Genomic DNA, 15,683 nt, shown 5'->3' with positions numbered 1-15,683 from the left:
CCTAGCTCACCCACCATTTCTCATGGTAGCTTTTAAGGTCAAGATCACCACTTAAGGCGCCTTTCTCCAACCAAGGAGTAAGATCTAGTTCCACCCCAGCGTCGCCGTGAGCAGCCGCAACATCCTTCTTGGTCCAGCCATTCCCCAGCCACCCAAACCTGTTCCCCTGGGCGTTCTGATAGGTGTACTCGAAGTCCTCCCACCTCGGATCCTTTCTAACCAGGTCAACATGAGCAGCACTGCCGGGCCAGAGGCCGTGGATTCTCCCTCCCTTGATACCACCATTGTACCAAGAGCTGCAGTACTCGCTCATGACAGTACGCGGGAAGAAGGCTTCAGTGTAGGCTCGGAAATCACGGGTTGCAGCTATCGTCGGAGCTATAGTCCGCAGGCCTTGGGTCGCAAATTTGCGAAGTATCTTGGCAACGTATGTGAGCTGGTTCTCTACCGCATGACACAGCGTTCCTGCTGGTCCCGTGGCGTTTGGTCCAAGTACGGTGATGAAGTTCGGAACCTCGGGAGCAAGCATTCCCAAGTAAGTGTCTGGGAATCCTGGTTTGCCGCCAGGCCTCCAAGCCTTCTGGAGGTCAAGTCCCTTGTAAACGACAGGGAACTGCGTACTGAATGTAATGTCGTGACCTGTACTGCAAATAACTGCGTCAACTTCGCGAAGAGTGTCTAATAACCGAGTCAGTCAAAGATGCTCCCAAGATCAGCAGAAATTGGAACCCACCATCCACAGTCCGAATGCCGGTTTCAGTGAACTCCGAGATTCGATCGGTGATGTAGTTGACATTTTCCGCAGTCAGCGCCTCGAGATAGCCCGGTCCAGGTGTCAGACGACGACAGCCTACTGGAAACTCAGGTACAATCTCATCAGCAAGCTTGGAATTAGCCCCCAATCGTACTCTCATAAGTTCTTTGATGTAATCTTCGGCCGCTGCATTCTGAGCTCCGTCTTTGAAGATTCCGCCGAAGCGGCTGAAAAGCTTTGCCTCCAGAGCTTTACGGAATTTCAAATACCTCTCGGGGTCTGTCCGCGCGTCTTCGATATTTCCTGCAACATAGTCTGCCAAGTCTTCTCCTCCGATTGGTGCTGCAACCCATGTTTTGTTGCGAGCATAATGATCAACTCTTGCAGCGACCTTTTGTAGTTGCGGGAGCACTTGTAGTCCAGAAGCGCCGTTCCCAATGACTGCGATCCGCTTCCCTCTCGGGTCAAACCCAGGGTCCCAATTCGAGGTATGTCGTAGGTGGCCCTCAAACTTGTCGATTCCGGGATACTGAGGAAGCTTTGGGTCGCTGAAGTGGCCCGTGGCAGTAATCAAGAAGTTGGCTTCGTCAGTGACTACACCGTCGTCTGTTTGAATCTTGACGATCCATCTGGCCTTTTCCTCAGACCATTCTGCAGACGTGACACTATGCCTGAAGCGAATATACTTGCGCACGTTGTACTTGTCCGCTACATCCTGCCAGTAAGATTGGATCTCAGAGCCGGTGGCATACGCCTCGGTCCAATCCGTCGATGGAGCAAATGTAGCCTGGTAGGCGTGAGCGGGTACATCGCACCGAACACCTGGGTAGATGTTGGTATGCCAGACGCCTCCCTTCGTTGTCTCGCGTATTAGTGACTAGTGCTTCGCGATACCGTTCTCTTTCAACTTACAAGATCGTTGTTTCTCTCGTAGATTACGAGATCTAGGTTGGGAACCTTCGCGGGAAGTAGAATGGCAGCGGTGATGCCAGAAATGCCGGCACCCACAACAATAGCTCGGACACTTTGATGTTCATCAATGGGATGCTCTTCTATCAAGAAATGAGGGTTGATGGTTCGAAGAATATTGTTCTCAGTCGCTGGAAGGGAACTTGCACCATCGATAGACGGGTCTAGTATCGCGCCTGGCGCCATGATTGATCACTCTGACAAAAACGAGACGACAATGCTTAACGCTTCCGTAACTATGGATTGCGATTTAGTTTCTATCTTCAATGTCGTCGATTACCGGCGTATCGCATGGATGACGCAACTATCACGGTTGCTTGCAAATACCCCCTGCTCCCGATACAATTGGATTGTGAATACAGCGTGCTGCAGACACTTGGGAACAAATTTCCTTCGCATATGTTTTGAGGGGAAGGAAGACTCGATTGGTTCCAGATAAGCATGCAATCAAGGATGCATCAATTCTCCATGATACGCCATACGCTGTCTAGCTTGCGAATTTACTAAATCTCGGGCTTGTCCGGGTTTTAATTCTGGTCAGATATTGCGAAACTCGAACATCCATACTCGCTGCCGAAATCGGCTCGGACTGATTGCGTGATCCTTCAACACCAACTACGCAATGAGTTATCAACGGGAATATGCTCTCTTTCGCCGATGGCAAGTTGGCAACAGACGCAGTACCAGCTCATTTCCTCCAACGAGTTGGACTCAGCGCAGCACGAGCTTACCCCGCCAAGATGGAACCTCCTGCTGGGCGGCAAATCATACTCAATGCATTTGACATGTTCACTCCGAGCCACCTCTGCTTCGGCCAGTGGCGCAGGGGCGAAGATGAAGTTGCCGACAAGTTTGGAAGTCTTAGTTACTGGACCAATCTCGCGCAGACACTTGAGCGGGGAGACATACACGCATTGATTCTGGCTGATACTTATGGTCAACACGATGTTTACAATGGAAGCGCTGAACCAACGATACGGACGAGTTGTCAGTTCCCAATGGGCGACCCCATTATCGTAAGTAAGAAATGCAACATTTGTGCCCATGACCATACATTGACCTCAGATGTAGCCAGTGACGGCGATGGCAGCTGTAACGCAGAAACTTGGGTTCATTGTAACAACCAGTACAAGTTACGAGGCACCATTCGTCGTTGCAAAGAGGTTCTCGACACTCGACCATCTTACCAAAGGGCGTTTTGGCTGGAACATCGTCACTTCTTTCAAGGAATCTGCTGCTAAGGCCGTAAGTTAGACTCCGCAATGAGACCCTGTTAGAGACTATGTCTAATTTTCCTCAGGTGGGGGTCTCATATGTCGAACATGATGAGAGATATGCCGCTGCTGATGAATACTTGGAGTTGCTCTACAAGTAAGGTTATATGAATGTACACGAAGGTCTTAGACTAAGAAATCAGAATATGGGAAGGCTCGTGGGCAGACGATGCTCTCAAGAAAGATGCAACGAACAACATCTACGCCAATCCCAGTCGGATCCGTTGGATAAAGCATCATACGGCGAGGTTCAATGTAGATGCTCCTCACATCCTGCATCCTTCACCTCAAAGGACTCCATTTCTGCTTCAAGCAGGGACATCATCGTAAGTACGAGCCCTACAATCCACACGCTGACTTTGGCTGAACCTTTACAGCGCTGGTATAGCTTTCGCTGCCAAACACGCAGAGGGGATCATGATATCGGGGCTTTCACCTCACATCTTGGCGCCTCGCGTATCAGCCATTCGTCAACAAGCAGCGGAAGCTGGCCGTGACCCTGGTAGTGTCAAGATTTTCGCCGTCATTACACCAGTCATTGCGAGAACAGACGAAGAGGCCACTGCAAAATACCGTAAAGCCTTGGAATTTGCGAGCTTCGAAGCTGGGCTTGCATTCTTCTCAGGTAATGCTGGGATAGACCTCGCCAAATACGATCTAGACGCAGAAATAAGACCAGATGATGCTACCATTGATGGACGAGTACACTCTTTGGTCAGCAGTCTGAAATACCGTGGCGATGACATTCCAGCTTGGACGCCTCGTAATATCGGAAAAGCCATGGCCATCGGCGGGAACGGGCCTGTGCCAGTAGGATCGGCAGCTCGTGTTGCAGATTTCCTCGAGGACTGGGTGAAGATTGCAGATTTAGATGGGTTCAACGTTGGATATGTCACAAGCCCTGGGAGTTTCGAAGATGTGGTAGACTTGCTAGTGCCTGAGCTTCGCCGAAGAGGGCTATACGGGTACGACGGACTATCGGGAGATGAAATCACTTTGCGTGAGAGGATGTATGGTGCTGGCCAGAAACATCTCCGCAACGACCACATTGGAGGTCAATACAAATACAAGTAGGGCCATAGTTCGTACGAAAGAGGGGAACGAGGTGGCCTCTGAGACTTGCTAGACGTCATTCCCGAAGAGTGCAAAAGAACCAGGATCTGGCTCCATTCGATCAACCCCCACTTGCCATGTTATGTTGTCATTCGTTCTAAAGTTGCATCAGTTACGAGGACTCGGTAACAGGCCGAGAATGAGCTATGTCGGCCTCGCTCCGACAAACAGGGAGACAATGGGATTTTAATGTTCTCTCCATGTCGATACCTCTGTCTCTGTCTTGCGAACTCCTTCTGTTTACATCCACGACTATTAACCTAGCGACCTGCGACTGCCATGGACTCCAAAAATGCATCAGAAAGAGATGTCGGTAAGGATCTTGGGCCTCAAGAGCCCTCGTCATCAAGATGGGACCTCCTAAGGGGTGTCATATGGGATGGTCCTCGAACAAAAGAAGAACACCGCCTTGTGCGGCGCCTCGACTTCTTCGTGTTGTAAAGCATCCCGCATTCCGAATATGATCTCAAAGCTGCGCTGACCACGCTCATGACAGAAGCTGGGCTACTTTTGGATATTTCGTCAGGCTACTCGACTCAAGCAACATCAGTAAGAGCAGCTCTTGGTACTAGGATGATGAATAATCTGAAGTTCTTACCAAAAATAGCGAATGCGTATGTCAGCGGCATGAAAGAAGACCTCGACTTTCAAGGCAACGAGTACAACTTGTTGCAAACTTTCTTTACGTGCGGGTATCTGGTCGGTCAAATTCCTTCGCAGTTCTTGCTTACTCGCTGTAGGTTCTTGGAATGCGATCAGTCCTTACTTAAGGTACGGCCCAAAAGCCTAACATCTGCCAGTTCGGCCCTCAATTTACCTCCCCGTGGCCGAGCTTCTCTGGACCATTGTCACGTTTTGTTTCGCTGCTGTCAAAGACGTTCGTCATGTTTTAGCGATGAGATTCCTGCTAGGATTCCTTGAAAGTCCCTTTGCCGTTGGCGTTCTGACCATCATGGGAAGCTGGTACACCCCTCGAGGTAAGAGCATCCATTTTGCGAAATCTCACTTCTTTGTTCTTACCTCGTCCCGTAGAACTCTCCAAGCGAATTTCAATCTTCTATTCAGCCAGCTATGCTGCTAGCATGTTCAGCGGATACCTCCAGGCCGCAATCTATCGGGGTCTAAATGGAGCCGGCGGTCTCCCAGGTTGGCGATGGCTCTTCATTTTCTGTGGCATCATCTCGATCTGGGCTCCCATCTGGGGATTCTTCGCCGTCCCTGATAACCCTCATATCACAAGGGCCCGCTGGATGCGCCCGGGTGAGCAGGCAAAGCATATCGCGAGGATGGAAGCCATCGAACGGCGCAAACCCGAGCCTTTGACAAAAGCCAGAGTCTTGGATATTTTCACGAACTGGCCCATTTACGTCTTCAGCTTCGCATTGATGTGAGTTCTTCCTACCCCTCGTGATATCCAGGATGGAATAGTCTGATATACCTCGCAGTTGCCATTGCGTTGTCACACAACCCCTCAACTACTTCTCTGTCTGGCTCAAGTCCTTGAACCGCTTCACGGTCTATCAGATCAACCTCTTTCCTACCGCAGCGCAAGCCGTCGGTCTCGTGACCACTCTGCTATATGCTTGGCTCTCTGATGGGTTGGGGAAGAGGTGGCAGGTTTTACTGATTCCAGCTGTCAGTACATGAAACATCAGCATCCAGATCTAGCTGACAAGACGCAGACCATCAACCTCATCGGCATGATCATGGTTGCAGTTGAATCAAGCTACGCGTTGACCTTTATCGGATATATTATCAACGCCGCTTCGTGGGGCTTTTGGCCGGTCCTTTACGTGAGCCACTCTCTCTGCAGCTTTCTTGCCTCCTTAATACTGATGTCTTCTACCTTAGGCCTGGGCAATTGAGATCATGCACAAGAACATGGAGGAGCGTGCAATCGTTATTGGGGTTGCACAGACTCTAGGCCAAGCTTTCATTGCATGGGTTCCAGGTTTGCAATTATCTTGCCCTCAATATTTTGAAAAGACGCTAATTGTTGCAGTTGTGATCCTCGACGTGGGTAAATATGCACCATCTTTCCACATGGGGTTCTCCGTCATGTGTGGAGTGAGCGTTTTGGAGCTTTCGAGTATCTTCATCATCATGTACTTTGAGAAGCGAGAAAAGGCGAGGAACGAACAGTCCATCCTTAGTGACTAATGATCATCGCTCGTACTTCAGACTTCAACATTTCCGGTGTTGGTATTCAATTGGAAATCTCATGGTCTAAGTATGCAAATGCTCATGCACGTAATGTAGACGGCCACCTATGACTTGTAGTGAGAAAGCCTGTGGATGTGGGTGTTAGTCCTTGTCCGTGAGGTACCATCAATATCCAACACTGGGAAGCACTTACTCAATCAAGTTTCCGTCGGGATCTCTCACGTAAACGCTCTGGATGGGACCCTGTGCACCCGTCCGCGCGACCACTTTCTCGCCCTCGAGAACCTGGACCCCATCCCCTTGGAACCCCTTAATCAGCTCTTCGAGATTGGTGCCATCCTCCACCAAAAAACAGAGGTCGGCAGTGCCTGGCAGTGCAGTCTTAGCTTTTGGCTCAAACTCCTTGCCCTGCTGATGCAAATTGATCTTGTGCGTGCCGAACTTCAGTGCGTGCCTCTGTACGGATGGATCTAACGGCGACGTGAATGTTTCCGCCTTCATCCCGAGGTACTTGGTGTACCACTGGACCGTCTTTGGGACGCTCGCGCAAGTGAGCACGAGGTGATCTAGTGTCTTGACGACCGCTCTAGCTCCTGACATGGCGATGGCGCGGGGTACCAAGATATGGACGTCTAGAAGCTTTGCGGATTGCAAATTTGGTTGGCTTGACAGGTCGAGTCTTGGCAATGGTGGAGGTTGTGGCCTGGCTTGGGGTCTCTGCAAACATTTCGCGTGAGGTTGAAAATGAAGAAGAAAAGGAATGGGGGTTTGGAGAGCGGCAAGGACGTCATTAGTGCATTGCTAGGGCGGACCGTGCCGAGTTTCCGAAGCGTTCGGCTTGCGGATCCGGCGCCGACTTTAAATTCGCCGGGACCCCACATCCGAGGCCCGCCGTTCCTAGTTCGGAATGCGATATAGATATTCTACCTAAGCTGCTTAGACGTCAAGATTGGAGATTAATGGGAACTTCCCTTCGACAGCGTGTGACTGCCTTTCTTGCTACTGTTAAACTCTACACAATGAGAAAGATCTTGAGCCTACATCAATAGGCCAGGTGAAGACTGGCTGGCTGTAACCGGCCACTCTGGAAATACAATAGACCGGCAGAGCCCTGAAGATACAACAGTTGCCCAGGATGTCATGTAAGAAAACTACAGTTATCACAAATTTGCCAATAATATGCCTGGCTGGGTATTGAGGTAGTGCGCAAGATTACCTTCACCCCGGTGCAATTTTGCATTGGAAAGCCATTACAACTTCAATCTCACATCTTCCACGGTTACTCTCCAAGTAATAGCACTCTCAGGCTTTATCTGGTCCTGGAGCTATTTGATTGAAGCCTCCGCTAGTGGATGATACGAGTGGGAGGTTTGTTGACGGTCATCATCCTCCGGCGATCGATATCTGTGGTACGCAACACGAAGACGAAGCCAGAGAAGGATTCACTACTCGCAATCTCACAATAGAATTGCCCATCCAGAAACTTTGAAATGAGCGTGAGGCAAAGTAAAATGCAGAGCTAGTCGAACACGAGCGCCCGTCATCTCGAGGCTAAGGCACATCAGCGTCAGGGGCCACCCACAAATGAAAGACCCCTGGACTTTAAGACAGTCATATGAAGTATACATCTCTGACAACGGCTTCATCTCGTTGTCTGATCGTCCTCGATATCTCATTGGCTGTTTTGAGTCTGCTTGTGCAGGTGGCTGAGGCGGAGTGGGTGTACATGGTCCGAGATTTGTGCCATGACGCCCGCATGCGTGGGCTAACGGGTAGGGCGTTGTGGACAAGAGACAGTGTTATGATTAGCATTCATCGTGATTGCAGAGGCAGCAAATGACTTATTTCGAAGCCCAACAACGATCGGAATGTTTCTATGGACGCATAGTACAAGGTGGAATCTCAACGCACGATGCTAGGTCAGTGATCGCAAGATCGATAGATATCGAGATGCCATCTGATCCCTATTGTAGCGGCCAAGTACAATATGGTTTTCTTTGTCTAATCATCCGTCATGTGTGTAGTAAGTTCTACAGGGCGGGGAGAGGGATTCAGGAAGCATCACTTGGACCTGCCAATTGGAGGGAAATAAAGGCTCCCACGACAACGACGTTGCAAGCCACTCGCCGTAGTCAAATTAAAACAACGTTAGCTGCCGGCAGCTGAAAAACAAGCTTAAATCTGATTCGGCAGCACATTACCATGCCCACAGCCTGCCGCAAGAATGCATAATCAACTGGAGCTAAGTCCTGTGCTGCAGTGCTAGCAGCGGTTTGACAGGCAGACAGACTCCCATAGTCAAGCCCAGTGTCTGGGGTTCTGATGATCTGCCTGATCGTGTTCCTCGAATCAGCCCAGCCGCTCAGCCTGACAACTTCAAGAGATCGAGTTTATCGACGTGCGCGGGGTAACTCCTCCCCGAGCTTACCTGCAGCCACAAGAAAGCTGAGCCCTCAAAATAAGCAATTGCTTAACCCCAGACCCCAGTTTCCGACGCCACCATAACCTCCTGTAACTTTTCTCAACGGCCACTTAGGCAAGGACTCTGACATCGCGGGCTAGTTTAGCTGCAGGAACAGAGAGATGCAGTTTCCTGTATGACACTGCAGTGATGCCTTCAATTGGACGCCACGACGTAATTGCTGGCTGCTCATTTCCGTGTAGTGTGGCAGCTGAGATGTTGCATCTCCGAGGAGGAGTAGCACAGAGCCCAATATCACAGCCTTACGTTGTGCGCCGCGTACTTAAGCAGGAGAGTTCCAAGAGAAAGTAGAAGGGAATCCTAGGCCATCTTGGACATCAAGCAGCTCAACCTTCACCAGCAACCCTTCACTCTCGTTTCAACACACTCGCTTTCATAGCCATCATGTTCCAGCTCAAGAAACTTCTTGTTCTAGCTCTCCCAGCCTTGGCTTTCGCCGAAGAGGCCTTCTCTCCTCTCAAGCGCCAGATTGTAGAGATCCCGTGCAGCGAGTCTGGCCGGAAAGACTGCGGCGACGGCTGCATTCCCTTGACCTACACTTGCTGCCCAGACCAGCAGGGCGGTTGTCCCTTGACGTCCACGTGCTGGCTCGGTAATAACGGCCAGTATGCTTGCTGCCCGATCGGTAAGCAATGCGTCGGTCCGGGTGGTGTCAATACGGAACCCGGCTCGACGGTGACGTCCACCCTCTTCTTCACGGAGTCGGTTCCGGACGAGGAGACTTCCACGTCCTTCTTCGCGTCGACCTCTACCGCGACCTTCACCCTCACTTCCGAAATCGGGAGCACCTCAGCAGAGACTTCTCCTGTGCCTAAACCGACCACTTCTCTTCCGGCACCTCCGATTGTTTCCAATACGCCGACGACGACTGCTGCGCTGCCGACGATCACCGCGAACAGTACCACAGCCCGCCCGCCTCCGGTTACGGTGAACGCAGCGAACACCCACGGTGGCTCGATCCTTCAGGCGGTGGCCGCTGGTGCCGTAGCCTTGCTTGCTCTTTGAAACCTGTGTATACCGAGATGGAAATGTGTTCGATGTTCAGATCAATGGAAATGGTGTTGTCGAGGTGTAATAGTTGTCGGAAGGGATGGGCGGGCGAATGTGGGTAAAGGAAGAGAGAGAGGATCGATAATAGCTTTTACAACCAAAACGTAATGGAAATGAAAATTGTCAGGTTGGACCTCGTCTCCCCAACTTTCCATACCACCAAGGGATCCGCCACCATTATGGTTTGGCCGAGATGAGTCTCGTGCTTACCTTCAGAATCCGGGGCTCCGGACCCAGACTTGCAAAGTGGCGTGCTTTCTCGTGGGGAACGTGTGATTAAAGGGCGCGTACAAGGCGTAACGGACATGTGGAAGCCTAGACGGGGTTTGCCCCGTCGTTATCGTGTATGTGACGCAGGTTTGACATCGAGACTAAAGCGTTTGAGTCAAACATGCGCATGGAGATATTTCGTATCTCTGAGCGGCCAAGAACAACGATGTTGAGCCACCTCGTAGCTAGCAAAACTTATAAGTCGGGATCGGGATCGGGATGGGTCGCCGACAAGGCACTAGTCAAAGGAGCTGGCGTCGGATCAGTTTTCCGTTTCTCTTGGCCGGCTTGCTGGATGCGGGGGAAACGGCAACTTTGAACATCCACCGGTCCGCATCAAGGGTACCAGACAACGGGGACTGGTAGAATTGGGGATGGACGGTATCAATTACCCTTTCCAGCTCCCTGTTCAAGGCTGATAAGCTTTTGTAGGTCCCTTGTTCTGAAGAAATGACAAAGTTGAATCATGTTCGCGAACGCCGACAGCATGTTTCTTGCACTAAGATTCGTCTCGTATCAACCGCGGCGGCACAAGAAAGTCAGCCTTCCGGAGACATTGTTTTCAAACTCGGGCTTATGAAAAGTGGGCGTCTCAATTGTTGCGTGCTGGTCAGGCGATCCTTATCGACAGTGCGGCTCGGCACAAGGCAGCTCTAGCCTCCAGGAACGCGACAGACTTAGACGCGATGTCTCCGTGTCATTACTTCGCGATTCAGGTATTTGGTGAACGTTAACATCGGTGTTTAGAAACGTCGTTCGGAGCAAGTTTCCCAACATCCAATCAGACATCTGACAGGCTTCCCCAGGGCCGAGAGGCCAGGTCGAGGATGGTGACACACTGCAACTAGGAATTTGCGCGATTTGATGGGAATTGACGAGTGCTCGTGCCGCCCAAATCCAAGGGACTCTGGAGAAAAAGATGAAAAATTTACGTGATAGTTTGGTACGAGGGCGGGTACCATCGGTGTTTACCCCGTCGTGGAGTCACTGGGAGTGAAGGAATCTGAGATGCAGCCGCGCACAGGCAGCCACGTGATATGGGGTCTCTTGCCCAAGTACTCCAGTACCGGTGAGGTTGTCTTAGGTAAGCTGCGGCTTGGATGTTTGCAGTTGTTCCGGGAGGTACGTACTGCTGCCTCCAATTCCCGTCTCTGCCTGAGCCTCCAATTTGGACCGCAGATTTTCTCGGTGACAACTGCAACCACTTTAACCACCCCGTTTTCCTCACGGCCTCAGTCTGTCAGCAATTCATTTCCAGTAACAACATGTGCCATCCTCGGACGTTAGCCTCTTATCAATACGGTGTGCCCGAATGTGTGGCCGAGTGTGGATGTCGTGTGGATTGCCAAGTAGATAAGCCTTCCGTCCGAGTTTACCCCATGGGTTCGCCATGAAAACGTTACCACACAGAAACAGCTGATGGACTGCCAGGTTTCTGCTTTCGGTTTAGTTCTTCCCCATGACTGGATCTGCCCGCCTTCTGCACCAGTCAGTGCCGAGATGCCCTTTTGCGCCTTTCGCCTCCAAACAACATCCAACAAGGGTTCAGTTGCAGCTCGCGCGCCTGGGCATACACGCAGATACCGCAGAGTCAGTCAGTTTGTCGAATGCCTAGTACCGTACCCACGCCGCAAAGGAGCACAGCGTACCATCAATACGTCACGTCGGCATTCCACAAGGGTTGATTCATCAGCGAAACCAACGGAGGCAGCTTCCGTTGCTTGGTCAAGCAAGCATGGGGTCCACGTACAAGTGTAGTGTAAGCTGCCCGTCTCACGACAGACGGGAATCTTTCGCCATGCTGCCCATTGCCCAGACTCCATAATACTGCAGCCATTCCCCCTTCAGCCAGAAGCTTGGCCCTTTGTTCGCGTCGTTCTCCTCTTCGCGTTCTAGAATCAATCCGTGGTTGCGCCGGGGACGCCCACCGACAAGCCTTGCCTGCGACCAGAGAAAAAAAAAAAAGTTGCCGTACTAATATACCATTGCTACCCGCCCGCCCACATCGCAAACTCTCTCCCGTCCGACTGCTCTTCTGCTTTTTCTTTTCCTCGCCCAAACCAGAGTCGAGTTCAGTTGCTTACAACTACGATTCGACAATGGAGTCTGCGGACAAAGATTACAGAGGCGGCGGTCCCTTGACCGACGTCGAGTCCAAGCATAATGGGGAGTCCTACCCCCGCGATGTCAACTTCGCCGCACTCAACGACCCCAATGACCTGGTCAACTCGCACGACCAGCTGTCGCGTGGCTTGAAGAGCAGACACATTCAGTTCCTGGCACTGGGTGGCGCGTATGTTTTCCGCCTTTTCTGCACGCCCTCAATTGGGTTCAAGTAAGCGTCGACTGACAGTTACTTACAGCATCGGAACCGGTCTCTTCGTCGGCTCAGGCAGTATCCTCTCAGCAGTTGGCCCCGCGCCGCTGTTCATGGGATACCTCTCCATGATGATTGTTGTGTGGAATATCATGAACAATCTCGGAGAGATGGCCACCTACCTCCCGCTCAAGGGTATCTCGATCCCCTACTTTGTCGAACGCTTTGTCGAGCCCAGTTTGGCTTTCGCCGCCGGTTGGAACTACTGGTACGCATACGCCATGCTCGTTGGCGCCGAGGCCTCGGCCGGCGCGATCCTCCTCGACTACTGGAAAACACCCGTTCCCTCGGCCGTTTGGATCACAATCATTCTCCTCGTCACCCTCGCTCTCAACATTTTCGCCGTCGAAGTCTTTGGTGAGGCCGAGTTCTGGTTCGCGAGTATCAAGCTCATCACCATCTTGGGTCTCATCATGGTGAGCTTCGTCATCATTCTCGGCGGTGCCCCCGATGAAGGTCGCATCGGCTTCCTTTACTGGTACGACCCTGGCGCAATTACACCATACCTCGTCAGCGGAAACACTGGCAAGTTCTTGGCCTACTGGACTGGTTTCGTCCGCGCCGGTTTCGCCTTCATCACCTCCCCTGAGCTGATCGCCCTCGCGGCCGGCGAGACCGTTGCCCCCCGTCGCAACATCCCCAAGGCCGCTCGCCGTTTCGTCTGGCGTCTGGCTATCTTCTACGGCCTCGGCTCCCTCATGATTGGCGCCATCACCCCTTCGAACGACGAGAGACTCCTCAGCCCCTCCTCCAACGCTGCTGCTTCTCCCTGGGTTATCGGTATCCAGCGCGCTGGCATCGGTGGTCTGAACCACGTCATCAACGCCGCCATTCTCACCAGTGCGTGGAGTGCAGGCAACGCCTTCTTGTACTCTGGCAGCCGTATCCTCTACAGTTTGGCCCTCAACAAGCAGGCCCCTCGCTTTTTCGCCCGTACGACCAAGCGTGGTGTTCCCTACACCGCCGTTCTCGGCACCTGGTCGATTGCTCTGCTCTCCTACCTCACCGTCAGCAGCGGAACCTCTACCGTCTTCACCTGGTTCATGAACATTAGCACCATTTCCGGCTTCATCGCCTGGATTGTCGTCATGATCACCTACCTCCGCTTCCGCAAGGCTATGATTTACCACAACATGATGCACCGCCTGCCCTTCAAGACGCCCCTCCAGCCCTACTTCACCTGGTTCATCCTGGGTCTTCTCATCATTTTGACCCTCACCAACGGCTTCCAGGTCTTCTTCCCTGGCAACTGGAGCATCTCGGACTTCCTGGCCGCCTACATTACGCTGCCCATCTTTTTCGTGCTGTACATCGGACACAAGATCTGGTTCCGTACGCCGATGGCGCGCAACGTGGCCGACGTAGATGTCTTGACAGGCGTTGCCGAGATGGAAGCCATGGCGGAGCTCGATGAGGAGCCGATCCCCAAGAACCTGTTGCAGAAGATTTGGTTCTGGCTTGCTTAGGTTTGTGAGAGGCACGGAAAAGCATTTAGTTGGCCATGTGGTTTAAAAGTTCCAGATACCAAGCAGAATACATATTCATCGTACAAAATTTGTCACTGTCCAAATCCCTCAGTATATGTGTGAAATCATGTCCCGTCCGCTCTCACATGCTCCTTCAAGATCCGCCGCCGCCGCCACCATCGCCATTAGCAAAGACGTTCCGCGATGTACCTGGAATCACCCACGTTAGCACGCAATGGAAGTAGCAGATCAGCATGTCACGCCACTCACCTGCTCTCCTCACCGTAGTCTCGATGATCCGCCCCTCCTCGTCAACATGATACGACTTCCCCTCATGATTCGGCAGAGCCTCGACCGCCTTCACGACAGGCGGCTTCAGCATCCTCTTAAACTTGCTCAACGCACTCGTCGTATCGGTAGGCACCTTGGCTTTAGGTATTTCTTTTACGACGCGCGTAGAGACGTAGTGGTAGTTATCGGAGCGGGCGGGCTGGGGCTCGGTGCCGCGGAGGGGATGGTCGACGGGGTCTTGGGCGTTGCGGATGAGCGGATGGAGGGAGTTTGTGTCGGAGGCGACGAGGGTGTCTTGGCTGAGGACCGATGAGCTGTAGCTCTTGGTCTCGCTGTGAGGTCCTTGGGTGCTGGCCATGGTTGTGAAGAGTCGCTATGAGCGGATATTGTTAGCTAAGGTAAATCCTTTGGTATTGAGAGTAGTGAATTATCGCAAACCTCGCAGAATATTTTGAGTATGCTGATTTCCCGCCTGATTATGTACCCAAATGTCGATATCGCGGCTACGGCTGGTCAAGTCAGCCTACCTTCTTCACTTGAGAGCAATCTGCATATCCTGCCGCCAGAATCTGCTGACGCTCGCTTCCGGGAACTGGCACGAAACTCCGGCTCTCTTGCGCAGTAACAGATGCCGAAGGATTCTGGCCAAGCTTGTTGCTCATTCGTGCTCCAGCAGCCAAGCCGCAATGTTTTACTTGCTGGTCGGGCGTCTTCATAGACAGGCTTGGGCGGGATTGGTGCGGCACAGTAGTCGATGGTAAGTCAGGTGCCAGCCAGCCAGGTGATGTTCCCGTATTAACCCTCATACGATTATCCCGCGTGATGATAGCCCTTATGAATGCCACTTAGATATCATGATCGAGTTGAACAGGGATTAGAAGCATTTCCTGCGACTCTCAATACCCCTAGGACTACATCACTGCGTCGAGTGGGCAGGTACTTTCTCGGGCTGTAGAGCACCTGCCTCATTCGTTCGGTGAAGAGATGTAGCTTTCCCAAGACCATTCTCTGACATTTAGAGATATGCAACATAGGAACTGAAGAACAAGACTATCACGATTGAGTAAAACTTGAGAAAGCCCCATCAACTTCATAAACCAACCAACCAAAATTATAGAATTACTTTTTGAAAAGTAATTAAGGCACAATCTCAGTAAAGTACAACTGTTAAAGCACCTCGCCAGCTCTGCTGAGGGGTACGTCGCATCGCGCTGTCCAAGAACGATAGTCCGCTGCGATTCGATTGGCTGAACATCTGCAGAATCCTTGCTAAGACTCAGCAGCCAGTCCGCAAATAGTCAAGTAAAACTTGAAAAGTAAACTTGAGAATTACAATTGTAACTTGTTGAGAAATCTTAATGTAATTCTTGACTGCAGAAAAGTCTGATCCCTGTTATTCTTTTCAAAATGCACCATGTACTCTTCGTTAGGACACATAGCGACGGAGTTCCGGTGTGTCCGTCTGTGAGGTATA

At 51.6% G+C, this 15,683-nt stretch overlaps 7 protein-coding genes across 7 annotated transcripts; 4 read left to right on the top strand and 3 right to left on the bottom strand.

Annotated features, from left to right (window-relative positions):
• Position 1: 1 nt before the first annotated feature.
• HER10_EVM0002339 (uncharacterized protein) lies at positions 2-1,909 on the bottom strand (the record flags this gene model as incomplete). The annotated part of the gene is made up of 3 exons (XM_035472055.1): positions 2-678; positions 734-1,607; positions 1,667-1,909. The coding sequence occupies 3 exons, from the start codon at positions 1,907-1,909 to the stop codon at positions 2-4; spliced, it is 1,794 nt and encodes a 597-aa protein (XP_035326608.1).
• Positions 1,910-2,463: 554 nt separating this feature from the next.
• Positions 2,464-4,071, top strand: HER10_EVM0000895 (DszA family Xenobiotic compound monooxygenase; the record flags this gene model as incomplete). The annotated part of the gene is made up of 5 exons (XM_035470662.1): positions 2,464-2,739; positions 2,795-2,968; positions 3,024-3,094; positions 3,141-3,323; positions 3,375-4,071. 5 exons carry the CDS (start codon positions 2,464-2,466, stop codon positions 4,069-4,071), a joined length of 1,401 nt encoding a protein of 466 aa, XP_035326503.1.
• A 318-nt stretch (positions 4,072-4,389) lies between these two features.
• Positions 4,390-6,270, top strand: HER10_EVM0001366 (major facilitator superfamily transporter; the record flags this gene model as incomplete). The annotated part of the gene is made up of 9 exons (XM_035471116.1): positions 4,390-4,547; positions 4,607-4,659; positions 4,718-4,846; positions 4,911-5,087; positions 5,143-5,497; positions 5,556-5,745; positions 5,793-5,903; positions 5,962-6,061; positions 6,113-6,270. The coding sequence occupies 9 exons, from the start codon at positions 4,390-4,392 to the stop codon at positions 6,268-6,270; spliced, it is 1,431 nt and encodes a 476-aa protein (XP_035326537.1).
• Positions 6,243-6,998, bottom strand: HER10_EVM0000398 (biphenyl-2,3-diol 1,2-dioxygenase). The gene is made up of 2 exons (XM_035470183.1): positions 6,467-6,998; positions 6,243-6,399 (listed from the first exon to the last, which is right to left on the bottom strand). The coding sequence occupies exons 1-2, from the start codon at positions 6,871-6,873 to the stop codon at positions 6,378-6,380; spliced, it is 429 nt and encodes a 142-aa protein (XP_035326450.1). The 5' UTR covers positions 6,874-6,998; the 3' UTR covers positions 6,243-6,377.
• Positions 6,999-9,139: 2,141 nt separating this feature from the next.
• Positions 9,140-9,983, top strand: HER10_EVM0013332 (GPI anchored serine-threonine rich protein; the record flags this gene model as incomplete). Its single annotated transcript, XM_035482694.1, has 1 exon — positions 9,140-9,983. One exon carries the CDS (start codon positions 9,140-9,142, stop codon positions 9,758-9,760), a length of 621 nt encoding a protein of 206 aa, XP_035327467.1. The 3' UTR covers positions 9,761-9,983.
• Positions 9,984-12,174: 2,191 nt separating this feature from the next.
• On the top strand, positions 12,175-13,918 carry HER10_EVM0001853 (amino acid permease; the record flags this gene model as incomplete). Its single annotated transcript, XM_035471588.1, has 2 exons — positions 12,175-12,368; positions 12,439-13,918. The coding sequence occupies 2 exons, from the start codon at positions 12,175-12,177 to the stop codon at positions 13,916-13,918; spliced, it is 1,674 nt and encodes a 557-aa protein (XP_035326567.1).
• A 154-nt stretch (positions 13,919-14,072) lies between these two features.
• On the bottom strand, positions 14,073-14,567 carry HER10_EVM0000178 (uncharacterized protein; the record flags this gene model as incomplete). The annotated part of the gene is made up of 2 exons (XM_035469972.1): positions 14,073-14,128; positions 14,189-14,567. 2 exons carry the CDS (start codon positions 14,565-14,567, stop codon positions 14,073-14,075), a joined length of 435 nt encoding a protein of 144 aa, XP_035326422.1.
• Positions 14,568-15,683: the final 1,116 nt, after the last annotated feature.

This window comes from Colletotrichum scovillei, assembly GCF_011075155.1.
Source record: "Colletotrichum scovillei strain TJNH1 chromosome Unknown Contig00011, whole genome shotgun sequence".
Taxonomy (NCBI): domain Eukaryota; kingdom Fungi; phylum Ascomycota; class Sordariomycetes; order Glomerellales; family Glomerellaceae; genus Colletotrichum; species Colletotrichum scovillei.
Note: the sequence above shows the minus strand (reverse complement) of the source record. Positions and strands in the feature narration are given on the sequence as shown.

Coding starts and splice junctions, on each gene's coding strand:
- HER10_EVM0000398 (XM_035470183.1), bottom strand. CDS start 6,873: ATGTCAGGAGCTAGAGCGGTCGTCAAGACACTAGATCACCTCGTGCTC. Junction 6,400..6,466: donor CCCGACGGAAACTTGATTGA/GTAAGTGCTTCC, acceptor CCACATCCACAG/GCTTTCTCACTACAAGTCAT.